Source organism: Nyctereutes procyonoides, unplaced genomic scaffold (assembly GCF_905146905.1).
Source record: "Nyctereutes procyonoides isolate TBG_1078 unplaced genomic scaffold, NYPRO_anot_genome, whole genome shotgun sequence".
NCBI lineage: Eukaryota > Metazoa > Chordata > Mammalia > Carnivora > Canidae > Nyctereutes > Nyctereutes procyonoides.
Window position 1 is genome coordinate 74,654,555 of NW_026575052.1, and position 12,922 is coordinate 74,667,476.

At 37.6% G+C, this 12,922-nt stretch overlaps 1 protein-coding gene across 1 annotated transcript in view; it reads right to left on the reverse strand.

Annotated features, from left to right (window-relative positions):
* Window positions 1-12,922, reverse strand: part of MALRD1 (MAM and LDL receptor class A domain containing 1) — a 761,302-nt gene that overhangs the window by 698,988 nt on the left and 49,392 nt on the right. The window contains 1 exon segment of the mRNA XM_055332672.1: window positions 3,290-3,389. Coding sequence (XP_055188647.1) covers window positions 3,290-3,389 — 100 coding nt within the window.

The window sequence follows — 12,922 nt, forward strand, 5'->3', positions numbered from 1 at the left end:
GTGGAACAGATCAATAGAACCAGGAGTTGGTTCTTTGAAAGAATTAATAAGATAGATAAACCATTAGCCAACCTTATTAAAAAGAAGAGAGAGAAGACTCAAATTAATAAAATCATGAATGAGAAAGGAGAGATCACTACCAACACCAACAATACAAACGATTTTAAAAACATATTATGAACAGCTCTACGCCAATAAATTAGGCAATCTAGAAGAAATGGACGCATTCCTGGAAAGCCACAAACTACCAAAACTGGAGCAGGAAGAAATAGAAAACCTGAACAGGCCAATAACCAGGGAGGAAATTGAAGCAGTCATCAAAAACCTCCCAAGACACAAGAGTCCAGGGCCAGATGGCTTCCCAGGGGAATTCTATCAAACGTTTAAAGAAGAAATCATACCTATTCTACTAAAGCTGTTTGGAAAGATAGAAAGAGATGGAGTACTTCCAAACTCATTCTATGAGGCCAGCATCACCTTAATTCCAAAACCAGACAAAGACCCCACCAAAAAGGAGAATTACAGACCAATATCCCTGATGAACATGGATGCAAAAATTCTCAACAAGATACTAGCCAATAGGATCCAACAACACATTAAGAAAATTATTCACCATGACCAAGTAGGATTTATCCCCGGGATGCAAGGCTGGTTCAACACTCGTAAAACAATCAATGTGATTCATCATATCAGCAAGAGAAAAACCAAGAACCATATGATCCTCTCATTAGATGCAGAGAAAGCATTTGACAAAATACAGCATCCATTCCTGATTAAAACTCTTCAGAGTGTAGGGATAGAGGGAACTTTCCTCGATATCTTAAAAGCCATCTACGAAAAGCCCACAGCAAATATCATTCTCAATGGGGAAGCACTGGGAGCCTTTCCCCTAAGATCAGGAACCAGACAGGGATGTCCACTCTCACCACTGCTATTCAACATAGTATTGGAAGTCCTAGCCTCAGCAATCAGACAACAAAAAGACATTAAAGGCATTCAAATTGGCAAAGAAGAAGTCAAACTCTCCCTCTTCGCCGAAAAACATGATACTCTACATAGAAAACCCAAAAGCCTCCACCCCAAGATTGCTAGAACTCATACAGCAATTTGGTAGCGTGGCAGGATACAAAATCAATGCCCAGAAATCAATGGCATTCCTATACACTAACAATGAGACTGAAGAAAGAGAAATTAAGGAGTCAATCCCATTTACAATTGCACCCAAAAGCATAAGATACCTAGGAATAAACCTAACCAAAGAGGTAAAGGATCTATACCCTAAAAACTATCGAACACTTCTGAAAGAAATTGAGGAAGACACAAAGAGATGGAAAAATATTCCATGCTCATGGATTGGCAGAATTAATATTGTGAAAATGTCAATGCTACCCAGGGCAATTTACACGTTCAATGCAATCCCTATCAAAATACCATGGACTTTTTTCAGAGACTTAGAACAAATTATTTTAAGATTTGTGTGGAATCAGAAAAGACCACGAATAGCCAGGGGAATTTTAAAAAAGAAAACCATAGCTGGGGGCATCACAATGCCAGATTTCAGGTTGTACTACAAAGCTGTGGTCATCAAGACAGTGTGGTACTGGCACAAAAACAGACACATAGACCAATGGAACAGAATAGAGAATCCAGAAATGGACCCTGAACTTTATGGTCAACTAATATTCGACAAAGGAGGAAAGACGATCCACTGGAAGAAAGACAGTCTCTTCAATAAATGGTGCTGGGAAAATTGGTCATCCACATGCAGAAGAATGAAACTAGACCACTCTCTTGCACCATACACAAAGATAAACTCAAAATGGATGAAAGATTTAAATGTGAGACAAGACTCCATCAAAATCCTAGAGGAGAACACAGGCAACACCCTTTTTGAACTTGGCCACAGTAACTTCTTGCAAGATACATCCACGAAAACAAAAGAAACAAAAGCAAAAATGAACTATTGGGACTTCATCAAGATAAGAAGCTTTTGCACAGCAAAGGATACAGTCAACAAAACTCAAAGACAACCTACAGAATGGGAGAAGATATTTGCAAATAACATATCAGATAAAGGGCTAGTTTCCAAAATCTATAAAGAACTTATTAAACTCAACACCAAAGAAACAAACAATCCAATCATGAAATGGGCAAAAGACATGAAGAGAAATCTCACAGAGGAAGACATAGACATGGCCAACATGCACATGAGAAAATGCTCTGCATCACTTGCCATCAGGGAAATACAAATCAAAACCACAATGAGATACCACCTCACACCAGTGAGAATGGGGAAAATTAACAAGGCAGGAAACAACAAATGTTGGAGAGGATGTGGAGAAAAGGGAACCCTCTTACACTGTTGGTGGGAATGTGAACTGGTGCAGCCACTCTGGAAAACTGTGTGGAGGTTCCTCAAAGAATTAAAAATAGACCTGCCCTACGACCCAGCAATTGCACTGTTAGGGATTTACCCCGAAGATTCAGATGCAATGAAACGCCGGGGCACCTGCACCCCGATGTTTCTAGCAGCCATGTCCACAATAGCCAAACTGTGGAAGGAGCCTCGGTGCCCATCGAAAGATGAATGGATAAAGAAGATGTGGTTTATGTATACAATGGAATATTACTCAGCCATTAGAAACAACAAATACCCACCATTTGCTTCAACGTGGATGGAACTGGAGGGTATTATGCTGAGTGAAGTAAGTCAATCGGAGAAGGACAAACAGTGTATGTTCTCACTTATTTGGGGAATATGAATAATAGTGAAGGGGAATATAAGGGAAGGGAGAAGAAATGTGTGGGAGATATCAGAAAGGGACACAGAACATAAAGACTTCTAACTCTGGGAAATGAACTAGGGGTGGTGGAAGGGGAGGAGGGCGGGGGGTGGGGGTGAATGGGTGACGGGCACGGAGGGGGACACTTGACGGGATGAGCACTGGGTGTTATTCTGTATGTTGGTAAATTGAACACCAATAAAAATTAATTTATAAAAAAAAAAAAAAAAAAAACAAATAGAAAGCACTAACACAGAGGCCCCTAGGACAAACACTTAATAGAAGCTCCAGAAGACCAGAACAGAGGGATGAGAAGAGAATCACTTAAAAATAGTAACACACCATTTCCACAAATGATAAAATAAATGCATTCTGAGCATTGAAAATTGTAAATAAAAATAGGTTCACATCTGCACTCATCATCATGACATTTTCAAAGATTAGAGATAAACATTTTTAAAAATCTGCATAAAAATGAAAAACAATTAGCTCAATTTAACACTTACACCTCAATCCTTCATCTGTAGAATCAAAACTGCAGAGTCTTGTATCTAGATGGCACGGTTCCTGCTCTGTATTCAATGCTTGACATGGTAAAATTTCATCTGTTAAATTTAAAGATTGGCAAGAAGTGAGATTTAGGTGCATCTGGAAAGACACGTGTATTTCTTAAAATGTTAGCATTTGTTCTAGAAAGCACTCCCACCCAGCTTCTCTCTGTGGCCACATCTCCCCTCATGCAACATTACACATAGAGAAACAGAACAGTATGACCATGCCCATGCTTCTGGGTTTTTAACCAGGTCTCTGGGGTAACGACTGAGCTTCCATGTCTCTCCGGAAGTAACATGGCTTCACATGGAAACAAAAACCTATAATCAGGAGGATAATTGTACACATATCAACTAAAACATAGGCCATTCTCTTTAAGTGGAAGTTGATCTACTGGAAATACTGCCCTGCAATCCTCTCCCATGGTGTCTGTTTTTCCCTCCATTGCCCTCCCAATACAAGGCTGCAAAGTGCCCTGTTGCCACTTCCAGACAATTCTATCTCCTCTCCAAAAATACTTAAGCTGTGAGTCTCCTGACATTCAGTGACATACCTCACTATGCCAGCTTGTGACAGTCATCCACAGACACTGGTGCCACCACTACCCACCCTGAAGATTTTGGCTCTTGACTCACTGTCACTATAATTTTCACCTTTAGTTTCATCTTGCCTCTTAATTTCTTGCTTTTTTCTCATTGATGATCATGAAGAAAGGTTCAGTAAAATGACCTCTGCCACTGCTCCTTTGACTACTGTCATTATTAGTGATGACATTTCCTTTACCTTAACTTTGAGCCGTCCACTCCCCAACCATCACCTCCGTCTCTCCACTCATTCCTTCCAGTATCTCCGCTCTAACAATTTTTTGACAGCACTAGGCCCCACAACCTATTGGTCCTACAGTTTTCTAATTCCTTTCATCCTCTTTCATGTTCTCATGTCCTTTCTCAACGATGTGTTAGAGCCATCTGTCGGTGCTCCTATGATTCCTCATACCATCAGGGCAAAAACTCTGTTAAGTACAACCTGATGCATACTGTAAGTCTCCCATAAATAGCTTTCTTTTTTATCATACTGTGTCAAAGAACATGAATTCAACAGAGTGAATTTAAAGATCTAATTGGCTTTATTAAGCAGATTCATGAATTGGGCAGCATCCCATCTAGCAAGTAGAGCAGGACTCTGTGGAGCTGTACAAAATGGAAGGTTTTTATAGGAAGGAGAGTGGGGCTAGGAGTTATTCGCAAAAGAGAAGAAAGGCTTGTTCCAGGCAAAGTCACCTTCCCTTGGAGAAAGCCAAGGAGTCTTATTAGGTAGATTGCTTCATCTTCCTTTGGGGGATAGAGAAGGGACCATGTGACAGAGCAGCTCATTAGTGCTGATCAGAAAATTCCTGATTGGCAGGTTAAGACACATTTCTGAGGAAGCTGAAACTGTAATTAGGTTAGATATTAAGCCCTAGTTTTGTAACTTAGCCTTGCCCAGGTGACACCTAGGCTTGTGGTTTTCTTTTTAACAAATGAAAGTGCTTGATGTTAAGCTTTTGATGGGCTCCATTTCAAAGACCTCCATCTCAAATAAACAATTTATTCATGAGAAGCACAGAGAGGAAAGAGAGAGGCAGAGACACAGGCAGAGGTAGAAGCAGGCAGAGGGAGAAGCAGGCTCCATGCAGGGAGCCCGACGGGGACTCGATCCCAGGTCTCCAGGATCACGCCCTGGGCGGAAGGCAGACGCTAAACTGCTGAGCCATCAGGGCTGCCCTGGAGTTCCCCTTTTAGAAAGCCCTGGGTGGCCTAGATAATGGATGACTTGAGTAACCCTGCTTCTCCCTTCCTGCCCTTTAAGTCCCACACATTTTCAATTCACCAATAGAGTGAGTCCTCAAAACCCTAGGCCCGCCGCCCTTGGACCCAATGAAGACAGAACCCGATGCTCACCCTCTCTCCATGACCTCGCTGTATGGCCCTTGGACTTGGATGTGCTGGGTATCCTCCAAGACCTATGAGTAATGAACCTTGTTTTTTTTTTTTTTTTTTCAAAGTTCTCTGATGGCTATCGCTGGGGTGCATCCTGCAATCCTAACCATAGCCACAAGGTCTGGGGCAGCCCCAAGAGCTCTGGTCAGGGAAATGTGGGGGGAGGGGGGGTTCGCATTAGCAGCATGGGCCCAGATGAGTGCTCCAGGTATTTGCAGCCAAAGGCATCATTAGCAATAAGCTGACACCTCCAGGAAACTCACCACCATTCCAGTCTACATTTGTGTGGCTGAAGGTTAATGAAGGAGAGCTCACCACCATGATGACTGAAATGGCTTTATATCTGTGACCACCCTCTCCATTGCTTGTGGCCAGCCTAACACATTCCCCTTTCTTTCCTTTTCCTCCATTCCTAACCAGCTATTCAAACCCTTTATCCCTCCCTCCTTCAACAGCCAACTCCTTCTCCCCTATTATCATTCTCTGCTAATCATCGTTTCACATTTTTTGGGGGGAAATGAGAGGAAACAGCACAAAGACCTCCAAGAACCAAAACCCATCTCCTTGCACTGCTGCCCATGTTTCTACAGAAAATCATCTCTTCCTCCCTGTTTTGGGAATTTTCCAGCAATTTCTTCCCCTCCTTTACATTGATAGGTTTTCTTTCACTTCACACAAAGGCACCAAAATTGTACCCATCTTAAGAGAACCCTCTGACCCTATGGCCCTCTCCAACTAACTTCCTGTGTTCTGCCTATTTACATGGACTCTGACACCAATTCTTTCCAGTGAGCTTTTTTTAAATATTTTTTAATGAAGTAAAATTCACAGAAAATAAAACTCACCATTTTTACCATTTTAAAGTGGACAATTCAATGGCTTTTATACATTCACAATATTGTACAATTATTACCACAAATTCCAAAATGTTTTCCTCATCCCAAAATAAAACCCATACTCATGTAAGTCAGTCCCCATTCCCTACTCCTCCAAGGACCCTGACAACCACAAATCTCCTTTCCATCTCTATATATTTTCCGATTCTGGACATTTCATATAATTAGAATCATACAATATATGGTGTTTTGTGTTTGACTTCTTAGCATAATGTTTTCAAGGTTCATTCATGTCGTAGCACATATCAGGACTTCTTTCCTTTTCTGTACTTTATCACTCCACAGAAAGTGCATCTATCATGAATGACCTCTATATTGCTAAATCCAACATTTAATTTTTCCTCCTGAGCATACCTTATGTGTCAGTAATATTGAACATAGTTGATCACTCTCTCTTTCTTGAAACCTTTTCTTCACTAGGTTCTGATACATAATTCTCTCTTTGTTTTCCTCTTAAATTTCTAGCTTTTCATTCTCCATCTCCTCCGCTGTTTGTCCTCATTTCCTCCACAGTACACAAAGTAACATGAGAATGCCCCAGAGCCCAGTTCTTGGATCTCTTCTCTACACCCACAATCTTTTTTTTTCCACAATCTTAATGTCACCTTGTCTCATGCATTTAAAACATTTTCTAAATGCCAATTCCTCATAAGATTATATTTCAGGCCCAACTTCCCTGGACTCCAATATACATATCCCATTGCTATCTCAGCCATTTCACGTGGACAGCTAACACGTATCTCGATAGAAATGGATCTAAAACCAAAGTTCTGATTCTGTCTGCTTATACTTTATCCTCCTGCTTTTCTTCCCATCTCAGCTTGTGACAACTCCATGCCTCCCATTTCAGGAAGAGATCTGGATTAATGACCCATCTCTTGCTCTCATCCATCATTGGATAGATCAGAAATCTTTGTTTTATCTATAAAATACATCCAGAATCTCACTGTCTTACAGCCTCTGCTACTACTACTACCAATTCTGACTCAAGGGAATATTACTCTTTCTGGTTACACTAATAATATATTTTCCCCCTTGTTGCTGCCTTTGTGGCCTTCTGACCTTTAAATATGGGAGTCAAATCATGTCTCCTCTGCTCAAAATTTTTACATGGGTTTTTGTCCTTCACAGAATAAATGCAGAAGCCCTTACCATGATCTTTCTCATACAAACAAGGATGACTCTTGCCTCAGGACCTTTGAACTTATGATTCCTTCCAAATTGCACATGGCTCTTTCCCTCAACTCCTTGGGGATTCTTTTTTGCTCAGAAATATGTTCTCCATGTACCATGCCTGACTACTCTATTTAAAAACTTCATCTTACCTTCACCTGTGGCACTTCTTATCTTGGCTTTCTATTTTATTGTTCTCCATAGCACATATTACCACTTGACATAAATTTTTTAAAATTTATCTGCTTAGTGTCTTTCTCCCTTTTGCTAAAAGATAAGTTCCATGAACACAGGGATTGCTGTTTGTTTTTTACTGCTATCTCCCCATTGTCTGAAACAACTCTTGACACAACATAGGTGCTCAATATTTACTTGTTTAAGGACTGAATAAACATATGACCTAAGAACAATTCAACAAAACACTTGAAAATATCATAGATTACATGTAAATTGTTTACACTTTTATTTGAAATAAAATTGAAGCAACTGGTTATAAAACGATTTATGAACAACATTCATAAGCTGATTTCTTATAATGGAAGCTCATAAAGGATGAGTATGCAAAGGCTCTTGAATGTGAGATCCACTGAAAATAAAACTGCATATGCAATTAAGGGAGGGTAGGTAATAAATGAAGCTAAGATTGCACAATAACAATGTGAGACAATTAAAACTGTAATTTTTGTAGATTTATGTATAGCTGCAGATCTGCTGCCCCCTAGAGCTAAATAATTATTGGCTATAGTTCAACTAACTATCATATATTATCTCTAATTTTTCACTATTTATAGAAGACAAAAAACTCACAAAAATACTATAAACAAAAATAGAAAAAGTCAAGTATAAATTACAAGATATTATAAATGTAACTTGTGTCAATTGGCATTAAGTATCTTTCACCAATGTCAACCATTTTTATTGCCTTCATCCCCCAAACTGGAATTTGTAACCATAAAAACAGCAGATGGGGGTATAAGTCAACAATCAGTTAATCTGGACATCTCTTTTTATTTTAGTGTATTGAATCTCAGAGTTCAAAACTATTACACATTTTTTCTACATGCCCACTCTCTTTCTTTCTCATTTTTTCATGGCACTACAATCTAGCTGCAGAAAATTGAGTATTTTCAAGTCCTCCATCCGTGATACATGATCATCAGGATGAAGCTCTGCCAACCATTTTAAGGTCTCTATACCAATAAAGGCACATTTCCTTCAAATCTCGTCTTGTACAAGCAGTTTATGCAAAATTGGCCAGACTCTCTCTCCGACGGGACATAATGAAGTCCAAGTCTCATGGCCATTGCAGTAAAAGCTATAATTGACATCCACTTTTGACTCCAGGGGTTTTAGATAATTTCTTAATCAATTTTCTTAAATTAGTAATGAATTTCAAGGAATGGTTGTTAGATCTTAAAAGGTAGTTAGAAGTTAATAAGACAAAAAAAAGGTAACTAGGTGCTTAGTTATTTAACTGGATAATATGTATGCACCATTCAGATTCTCATTAAAGGATGATTTGTGTATTTGGTGCCTTTATAAATGAGACAAAGGCAACATCCTGGCAAATCAATCTAAATATATTCAGAGAATTTTCACAATATTCTGATTATGAGCCACAGCATGCAATTTTTATAAAAATTATAATAAGAAATTTATTCAAAAATCAGTGGCTAAACATATATTTATTCATAGTCATAAAGCTTCACTTTTTTTCATACACGATACTTTGGCAAAGTCTAAAAAGATATTCCTTTCAATGAATGTGCAGTGAATTTTCTTAGAAAAGGGCAATAGTTAGAATGATGCTGTTTGAAGGTGTGAGAATAATCTAAAAGATTTATCTAATAAAAAAAAGAATTTAGTTGAATTGTCCAACTTACCAAACGTTCAGATACTATAGAGATACCTATACCATAAGCATTTTTTAAAATTGTTCACATTTTGATAGTAAAGGGAAATATCACAGCAAAACAATAAAGTTATGCTTTTTCTTTAAAGATAATACTACTTAGTACTCTGTGGCAGCTTCCTTGCCATCAGAATTGTTTCAATTTTAAAAAGTTACTGTTTGTTCATTAAATGTACTTAACTTACATAGAATAAAATCCAGACTTTTGGTTATCTGGTTCTATGAGTTTTGGCAAATATAGACCCATGATTTTTCAATCAGTCAATACTCTATTTATTTAGTCAGATCTTCTTGATGCCTTTGATCATTACTTTGTAGTTTTCAGAATACAAATCCAGCATATTTTTTGTTGGATTTATTTATTTATTTTAGATTTTATTTACTTATTCATGAGAGACACAGAGAGAAAGGCAGAGACACAGGAAGAGGGAGAAGCAGGCTCCCTGTGGGGAACCTGATGCAGAACTCTATCCCAGGACTCAAGGATTGGGAGCTGAGCCAAAGGCAGCTGCTCAAACACTGAGCCACCCCGTTGCCCCTATTTTGTTGGATTTATATGTAAGAATTTCTTTTGATTGTATTACAAATTGTTGGATTTATGTGCATAGAATTTTTTGTAGTATTTCCTTATTACTATCATTCTCTTAATACCTGCAGAGTCTTTGATATTAGCACTATTTCACTCCAAATGTGTGTCTTTTCTCTTTTTCTCTACCTTCTTCTCAGGTAGAACTTTATCAATTTTAGTACCTCTTCAAAGGACCAGCTTTTGGTTTTGATAACTTTCTCTAATACTTTCCCATCTTAAATTCTATTATTTATTCTTTATATGTATTATTTTCCCACTGCTTGATTTAGCTTTTAAAAGTTCTTCTTTTTTTACTTTCATTAGATAGATAAAGTTACTGACTTGAGAGCTTTTTTTCTTTTTTAATAAAAATTTTATGTCAATTATTTTTTTTCTAAGCACTGCTTTAGCTATATTTTACAAATTTTAGTAAGTTATATTTTCATTTACTTTCCGTTAAAAATATTTGGCTATTTCAAAGTATGTTTTATTTAAATGTGTGATATTTAATTTCCAAATGACTGTGGATGTCTCAGATTTGTAGTTTAATTTCATTTTTCTCAGAGGAGATACATTTTACTATTTCAATTGTTTTAACATCCTTAAGGTTTGTTCTGCAGCCCCAGTAGTACTGCTAAGCCATATAGGAAACTGGAAATTTCAGTAATACTATTTTCATTTAACACTTTCATATTTTGTTCATCATTTATTTTTTTATTAATTGTGAGCTTTTAATACATGGTATTAAAATATTATTTACCTTAATTAGTGCTTGTCTCACTCTGCTCAGGCTGCTATAACAAAGTGCCATAAATTAGATGGCTTAAGGAACAAAAATTTATATTCTCACAGTTCTGGAGGCTGAAAGTATAAGGCATGTTTGGGTTCCCATAAGGGTCCTCTTCCTGGCTTGTACATGGCTACTTTCTCACTGTGTCCTCACATGACAGAGGGAGTGGGTGAGAGAGAGGGAGAGAGAAAGACATGGTGGTGGAGAGGAAGAGGGAAAGAGTGGGAGGGGGAGAGAGAGAGAGAGGGAGAGAGAGAGAGATCTCTTTTTATAAGGCCACAGTCCTCCCTGTCATATTAGGACCCCACTCTTATGATCTTATTTATTTTTTTTATCTTATTTAATCTCAATTATCTAGATACTATTTCCAATATAATCACACTGGGGATTAGAGCTTCCACATGTGAAATTTGGAGGGGACACAGTTTGTTCCCTAACAACAAGTTTTTACCATCCCCTTGAATTCTGCATCTGCAGGAGTAGGTCACTTGCCTCCCTATAGCCTTGCCACTGGGCCCAGGCTGCAGTCCATCTTAGTAAATGTTCCACATGCACTTAAAAGGAATTTAAGTCTTAAATTACTTTTTTTAAAATATCAATTATATCAAGTAGGTAGATAATTTTCTCTCTTTCCCTAGATTGCCTTTTTATTTTGTTGTTTCTTTTGCTGTGCAGAAGCTTTTTGATTTGATGTATAGTCTCACTTGCTGATTTTTCTTTTGGTGTCATATCCCCCCAAAAAAGGTTGCCAAGATTAATGTCACGGAGATTTTTCCCCTATGCTTTCTCTACAGGTTTTATGGTTCCAGATCTTATGTTTAAGTTTTTAATCCATTTAGGATTAATTTTTGTTCATGGAATAAGATGAGTCTGATTTCATTTTTCACCGTGTGGCTGCCCATCCAGTTTTCCCAACACCATTTATTGAAGAGATTATCCTTTCTCTATGAAGCATTCTTGACTCCCTATCAAATATTAGTTTATCTACCTACAGTGTTTTATTTCTGGGTTCTCTATTGTGTTCCATTGCTCTATGTGTCACTTTTTAAGCCAGTAGCAAATTGGTTTTAATTAGTATAGCTTTGTAGTCTAATTTAAAATCAGGAAGTATGAGGCCTCTGGCTTTGTTCTTTCTCAGGATTGCTTTGGCTATCTGGGGTCTTTTGTGGTTCCCTACACATTTTAGGGCTTTTTTCCTTAAGTTTTGCAAATTCTTGCTGATTTTGGGGGTGTGTTTTTTCTATTATTAACTGAGAGATGTGTATGCAAGGCTCCTTGTGTAATTGTAGATTTTCCTATTTCTTCTTTTATTTCTTCATACTGTTTTTAGGTGCATACATATTGTAAACTCTTCTGCCTTTCTAGCGAATTTACCCTTTTGTCATTATATAATGTCCTTCTTTATTCCTATTAATTTTCCTTGTTCTGAAGCACATCTTGTTTGATATTAATATAGCCATATCACCTTCTTTTAATCCCCTTACTATTAAAAATTCTTTATTTGTTGTTCTTTTTTTTAAGTGTAGTTGACACATAACATTACATTAGTTTCAGGTGTACAACCTAGTGATTCCATAAATCTATACGTTATCCTAATGCTCACCAAAAGTGTAGCGACCATCTGTCACCACAGAACATGATTACTGTACCATTGACTATATTCTCTACACTGTACCCTTTAGCCTCGTGACTTATTCATTCCACTCCCCTTCACTCATTTTACCGATCCCCCCACCCCCTTCCCCTCTGGCATCTGTTCTCTGTGTTTATAGATACATTTCTGCTTTTTGTTTATTCATTTTCTTCTATTCCACTACAATTAAAATCATGTGGTGTGTGTCTTTCTCTGTCTGACTTATTTCACTTATCATAATACTCTCTATGTCCATTCATGTGGTCACAAATGGCAAGATCTCATCCTTTTTATGACTGCATAATATTCCAATATATGTGTGTGTGTGTGTTTATACACACACACACATACTACATCTTCTTTATACATTTGTTTATTGATGGACACTTAGGTTGCTTCCATATCTTAGCTATTTAAATAATGCTGCAATAAACATAGGGGTTCATATATCTTCTTGAACTAGTGTTTTTGTTTTCTTTGGTAAATATCCAATAGTCGAATTTTTGGATCATATGGTAGTTCTATTTTTAATTTTTTGAGGAATCCCAATATTTTTCCATAGTAGCTGCACCAATGTACATTTCTCTTCCTCCACACCTTCCCTAATATTTATTTCTTATAATTTTTTATTTTAGT